This window comes from Ruditapes philippinarum, unplaced genomic scaffold, assembly GCF_026571515.1.
Source record: "Ruditapes philippinarum isolate M1 unplaced genomic scaffold, ASM2657151v2 ctg21519_1_1_1_1, whole genome shotgun sequence".
Lineage (NCBI taxonomy): Eukaryota > Metazoa > Mollusca > Bivalvia > Venerida > Veneridae > Ruditapes > Ruditapes philippinarum.
Genome location: NW_026859623.1, coordinates 1 through 7,266, shown reverse-complemented (window position 1 = coordinate 7,266; position 7,266 = coordinate 1). Strand labels below are relative to the sequence as shown.

At 35.1% G+C, this 7,266-nt stretch overlaps 1 protein-coding gene across 1 annotated transcript; it reads right to left on the bottom strand.

Annotated features, from left to right (window-relative positions):
- Positions 1-4,660: 4,660 nt before the first annotated feature.
- On the bottom strand, positions 4,661-7,103 carry LOC132757283 (heat shock 70 kDa protein 12B-like; the record flags this gene model as incomplete). Its single annotated transcript, XM_060748532.1, has 3 exons — positions 4,661-5,751; positions 6,068-6,215; positions 6,885-7,103. Coding segments are annotated over 3 exons (1,449 nt in total), but the record flags the coding sequence as incomplete, so codon positions are not given.
- Between the last annotated feature and the right edge of the window lie 163 nt (positions 7,104-7,266).

Below are 7,266 nucleotides of genomic sequence, written 5' to 3'. Positions count from 1 at the left end.
ATAAGCGCATGTAATATTCACTAAATTATTTATAAGCGTATACGCGTATTTTGCAAGGTTCTACCGAACTTAAAATACAAACAAATGGCAAAATAAAGAAAACGACAACAAATGTACATTAGACATTTGAAGAAATTATTATTATTATGCCCTTATGACAGTTATTCTTAGCGTTTCATGCATGAATAAGAAAGAAGATATTTACTTAAGAATTTGTTTAAGATAATTAAACTTAACAGCTATCATATTACAACGTGACTTGAAAATCTTGATAATTATACTTGTAACATAGTATGTTTTGAAATAGAAATATAAAAGGAAGGCATACGTAGGAAAGCAATTGATTCTTTGTCATTTTTCTGTTAGGATTGTAGGTGTGAAATGGAGTCGTATTTATGATAATTCTTGAATGAAGTCAATAAACTGACCGTAATGTGTAATTTTTGCCTTAATCAAGCTGTGTTTGACCTTCAAGATGACAAAGGAGAGGTGGCTTGGAGCCATTAAAGATCCCCAGACAGTTGTTGTAATAAGAAAAGAAAATCAGCGCGTCTAATTAGTAATAAGTAATTGTCAGTTCTTGTGAATGAAACAGGATAGAAAAAAGTAAATTTTAAAGATTTCATTTATTCTCAGTCACTGTTTGTTTGTTTTTTATAACTCAAACGCATATAATTTTATTGCATTCAACATACAATATATGTTTTTAGCACATGTAAAACATATATCTAAAGACAGAGCAAATGTTTTTTTCAAGTTTTTACACAAACTTCCGGTCATCTTAAAGAGAAAGGTGAAAACAATGGACTGGTAAGGTAATCCAATATCTTGTAAATGTGATACGCTACCATCATTAAAATCAACAAGCAAACGAGGCTTTTAATGAACGCAACCCCCACATTATAAAACGTACTATACACATTAGATGTAAGTGACTTTACCTTCGAATAGATCAGAATATAAGAAACAGCAAGCTTTTGAATTAATTCAATCATCGAAATAAACATATTTTTTATATTTCTTTAAAATGAAATCTACTTAACGAATTAACATACTTTTAATGTTTAATCAAGGTGTCTGTTTGACCCCCCCCCCCCCCGGATGAATTAATTCCGCTTTTTTGAGTATTCAAATAGGCTGGATAATAACTGTCAACTGCATTGAAACTGTGCATGACACTTGGGTTCAAACCACAGAGGAGGCCAATCTTTTCTTCCTTTCAGATCCTTTAACATTATGTATGTATCCCTTAGTAATTCAGGTCAGAAAAGAGAGAGAGAAATGTGTACGCTTAGAGAATTCCCAGTGATACTAAATTAGTATTGATAGCACTGGTTAACAAGTAACTCTGAACTGATTGTTTTCATACTACTTGTGTCTTTGGCAATATAGTTAATAGTGATATCAAAGGTGAATCAATGGCACCCCCAGTCGACTGATCTTTTATTTTGTAAATGCGCTATTTTATTTCAGCGTAATATAACTAATTAAGTTCATGCAACTGTGAAAATCAGATCAGGAACGCCATTTTGAATGACGACATTAATTGCCAACATTACTACAACCCTTTTCTGTCTGCAAATTAATATTCCAATAACAAATTTTGTCCATAAACATTGGGACCATTGGTTTCATGGTATGCCAATCGTAAGTAAACCCTACCAACTATATCTTTTTATGATGTACTTAGCTAAAGCCCGTCTCATACAAAACACGGTTGGCCACACGGTTCCCATACGGTATACTCGGTTATACACGGATTGATACGAGTATTTAGCGGGGATTAGTTGGCACGAGTTAGACTCGAATGTAGCACGAGCATGTACAAATAAGACAGATATACTCGGTCAAGCAAGGTTTGAACACGATTTGCATACGAATTATAACATATTCGTGTATGTTTGATATAAATTGGCCCATTCTGATGGCGTGGCTTCATCAATTTTCGAACTTTCAACAAAGAACACACATATTGTGAATATTGGTTAAATAAAACAATGCCAGATGCAACAGATGACAGGATAAGGGAATTAGAAATCATGATAAGACTGATAGATATTTGTGGGTCCCCTGCTCATCATACTCGGCAGGGTCAGAAGGTTGGAGTGGTCGGCGGGCCTGGATGGACCTTCTTGCATTCCTTCTGTACGTGGGAACCTTCTTCTTTGGATACATTCTAGTATGATGCAGTAAGTACTGTGGGTAGATTTAGCAATTGAGGGTGGCAACTACGGTGGCATAAAGGTGACAGGTGTGTGTTTTTATTTATAGATACTATGTCGTGGCCACGAGTTACTAAGACGTGGTTACGAGATACTTTGTCGTGGCCACGAGTTACTAAGTCGTGGCCAAGAGATAGCTAAGTCGTGGCCACGAGATACTATGTCGTGGCCACGAGTTACTAAGTCGTGGCCACGAGATAGCTAACTCGTGGCCACGAGATACTTTGTCGTGACCACGATTTACTAAGTCGTGGCCACGAGTTACTTAGTCGTGGCCACGAGATAGCTAAGTCGAGGCCACGAGTTAGAAAGTCGTGGCCACGAGTTATTAAGTCGTGGCCACGAGATAGCTATGTCGTGGCCACGAGATACTATGTCGTGGCCACGAGATAGCTAAGTCGTGGCCACGAGATAAATAACCAATCAGATTACACCATTTATGTAAATTTCCCTAATTAACTAATGCTGTAGTACAAGGATACCCCTATTTCACCAACCTGTAAAAGTGCCATTTGTAATAGAAAGAGCACCGAAACACGAGATTGTCGAGTGTTTTGGTGTTCTTTCTCTTTTGTATCATAGTCAAACATAAAAGCACGTTCCCTGTTGTCACAATATGAAACCCCGGCAAAAATGAACCAATGAACGAACATCTGAATATGACATTCCTGTCGCTTTCCCTTTCTCTGCCGTCACAATATGTAAACCCAGCAAAAATGAGCCAATCAATGGACATGCTCTGCAGTGCGGGTAACTAATACCCGCACTCCAGTTAACGCACTGTGCATGTATATGTATACGATTTAACCCTGACACTTTTTCAACAGAAAGGTCTCCAAACTATGATACAAATACAACTTATTGACTTGTCAATAACTTTACATTTAGCGTCACTGTGACCCTGATTTTTGACCCAATGACCCAGTGGACTTCAAATACGGTTGTATATACGGTCTCATACAGTCTCACACGGTCTCTAACGGTCTTGTTCGGTCGTTTATACGATCATACACGGACATAACTGCTTACCTTTTTTTTTTTAAAAAGTTTAAAAATCATACACGACTTGCACGGATACACTCGAATGGCCTGAGTGTAACTCGTTTAAACTCACTGTAAGTTCGGTTGTATGTACGGTTTACACGGGTGGCCAACCGTATAAGCCGTGTGTTCTGTGTGAGAAGGGCTTAACGTCGAGCACAAAACTCTGTTCTTTTCTTTGTTAGTTTAAATTTTTCAATTGAAGTTTTCAATTGAAGTTTATATTCGCTATCGTTATATTCATTATATTATAACAGAGTTAATTCTCCAGCTCTCCAGATTTGAGGTGATTAAACATTTTGCTTTTCAGAACTCGCAATTTTTATACATGTTCTAGTAAGTTGCAGCTTTACTGCAGTCGTCCTTATCAATATCTCGTCTGCTAATCAGTTTCTTTTCTCGGTATATCTCATATCTTTTCCCTCTAATTAATGACGTTGTTTCTTAGAATGTCACTATGCAAGGTCAAATATCGGTAAGAATTGGATATAAATGGGTTAAAACATCAAATAACACTTATTAAAATCTGAATATAACTTTCAATCCTGTATACGTATGAATAGCAGACGATAAGTGAAGTGATCATAAAACATTTTTTGTCCTTGTTCTAATGAGATATCTTGTGTCTTTGAGAAAGCGACACAAGTGTTTTTCTTACTTTTCATTTATATTCCTGATGATTTTTTTTCTTAGATTTCATGAAAATGTACAGTTAATTGAAAAATTGTCTTTTATAGGACGCCTTTAAGAAGGCACATTCAGTTATCAATTGCATAAATACGCTTTTATTAATGTACCTGTAAAATATTACATGTATTATACTGTGCTCCTCTTAGTTCACGGTATTTAATGCTTTGAAACCAGAAAGAAAACAACGAATGAATCATATGGTACAAAAATTTTCATAATATATTCAGGCATAGTTAATTTTAATGGACCAAACGTAGACCATACGGCGGCAATTTTGAAAATAGTATGTCATCATTTAAATCCGGTACTTGTGTTACATGTCATGTTTTTCATGCTTCAGTTAAAAATTCTACATGTTATTTTGCTTGATATTAAATATTAAAATAATCCTTTCTTTGTAACTCAAATTTTATTTTTTCAACAAACAAGAACATTTAGAAAATGATAATTCTTTCAGACGTATGCACAAAATTAACGGACTATTGTTGCTTTTGGCAGAAATTTGTAAAATGTTATTCTGTTTTACATAAAAATCTTGAGATTTATTTTTTTTTGCACAAAAGCTTTGTTGTTTAGGTTTATGAATAAAATATGTCATTTCTGACCAAGTTTAAAACCGGTCAAATGAAAATATGCCATTACCGTGAATTAAGTGATGACGCGGAATTACTGATGTTCAGTATACATGTTATTTGAATGCAGACAAAAAATAAATTTCATATCAATGATGGACCTAGAAAGTCAGTCTTAGCTTGCCTCACTTTTTCTGTTTTCTCATCAAACACCTCTACAACGATTTCCGGTCCACTGAATATAAACGATACCCATAATCCCCTTGTCAGGTCTCCGTCATGGTCGTCAAGGTCAATTGTCACTTCACCTATGCACGTGCTCAGTTCGTCTGTATATTTTGGATTCTTAACAGACGACGCAAATAATTTCAAATGTGCAGACGTCTTTTGGCTGTCGGCTGGGGTATATCTTTGATCAATTTGAGCCTCACCAACTTTTACGAGTTGGTCCTTTTCAACATGTTTAGAAAAAACATTTTTACAGTATTTCCCTGTTTCTGTTTCGACCATTCGTTTCACCGGATGCACTCCAGGTTTAAACTTTTTCATTACTTCAACACCGTAAGTATATTTTAGAATACGTTCAGAAATAGACATTGGATGGTGCCCGTATACCACTGCACCTTTCACGATTGAAACAGACGACTCTATCGGAACAACCACGTGTTGTTTAGGAAACGCCGCTTTCACAGCGTTTTGAAGAATTTTAGACTGAGAAAACCCGCCAACCATTAAAATTGCTTTCAGTTTGCCAACCTTACCATTTGACAATGTTTGTTCAATTAATGAAATAGTCTGCTTCACAGGTTCTTCATAAAATGATTCAAATAACTCTGACGTCATCACTAATCTATTTTTAAACACCGTTAAATTTTGTGCAAATGTTGATTCTTTTGCACGTTTAAATAATGTCGTCTGCAATTTTTCAGTCAACATGTTAGCAACAGACATTGGTAGCTGTATGTCAATCTGATAATCTTTTTTCGTCTGATGTCCAGCGTTGTTTATCAACTTTTCATTCTCAAAATCACGCATGATAGTTAGAAAGTCCCCAGAGTGATTGCCCTTTAACTCGTTATATATATCCTCCCCTAAAAGCTCTTTTAGAAACTGTTCAAATGCATCGTCAATCATTGTACTGCCCCAGTCGCCTCCGACAGCAGACGCCACTTCCTTCACATGAAAGTCTTCTTCTACTCCATGAATTGCTATATCAACAGTGCCGCCTGCAATAACACAATCATAACCATCTGTTATATAGTTCAAACACGTGAGTACAATAGTTCAATCACATATAAAATAGTTTTAACATATGTATATGCTCTGTTTTTTGTTAAGGATCCTGTGCGTTTTTTTTTTTTTTTTGGAAACGAGAAGAGATTTTGGTTTGACATCCGTTTCAAAAATTCAGCAAAATATAACTGCTATAAAAAAACAACAAAAAAAACAAAAAAACAAGCCAGCTTTAACATTAATTTTATTTGGTTATTTGAAATTAAGTACACGTGTACTTGATGTATCATTTTGTTACATATATCTTACCCCCAGCATCTACAACAAGATATCTCATTCCAACAGGAAACTGCAGGAATTGTTCGTCAACAGTTTCATCTTCATCAAGAAACTGGCAATAAATTGAGGCTACTTCCGGTTCTAGAGCAATTATCAACTTCTTCGAGTCACAACCTGCCTGAAAGAAAATAAACATCAGTTTTTGTATTAAGCAGATGCAAAATTAAAATAAGGAACGAAATATAGTCATGTTATTATTTTTCTCAATTTTTCTTCTCCATGTATGAAATTAATAGAGATATACAATGGCCATGATTGCGTAAAATATTTTAATCACAGAAATTTATTGAAATCTATAAAATTCTTACTGAATATGTCTTATTTGAATAAAAGAATGAATAAACTATGTATGGGAAGCTGCGTTCCCTATTACAGGTCAAGTAAAGTTGGTCCTTTTTAAAAAACAACAACAAAAAAAACCCCCAAAAAACCAAACTGCCAGGTTATTAATAATTGTAAGAGAACATACTTTGTGTCAAGTAAAAACATGTTTAATTTATATATACAAAGAGACTGTGTAGCAATTATCAATATTTTCTAACATCAAATTTGAGCATAGTATATCTATATATAGTCAGGTTCACTAAACATTTTTCCACTTCAAGTAAACGATATCACAGCATGTGTTCCAGTCTGTCGATTTTTTTATGTACTTCGGTTCGGCAAATCGACATTATCAAAACACGGTCGAGTATGAAATAGCGCGTATGTTATGAATAAGCAAAAAATATCAACGCCTGAATCCCAGGCTAGTGAACAAAAACCGGAAATTGTTTAATTAAGATACCTTTATTGCAGCTTCCCTCATGAAATGTTTCGCAGGGTCTGTCCACAGAGCTGGTACGGTGAGAACCACCAAAATGTTATATAAAGTGATACCACGTTCTTTTCTATTAAGAACTGTGAGCATATCACCCAACAAGTATTTGATGGACATGGCAAATATATCTAGTGCTGGTAATTGACGCTGTCTCACATCTTCTAGTGCCAGTTCACGGTCCAGTTTCTGAAGTAGTAAATAATCTATTGATAAGATTTCTGTCCACCAGGACACTGAATTACAGTAGTTACCGAATTATTACTTGTTTCTCGAAAAAAGCAGTCACTCAATAAACTCTTAAAATGGTAGATGTTATAAAATGTAAATGATCTATAAAAAATATTGACTT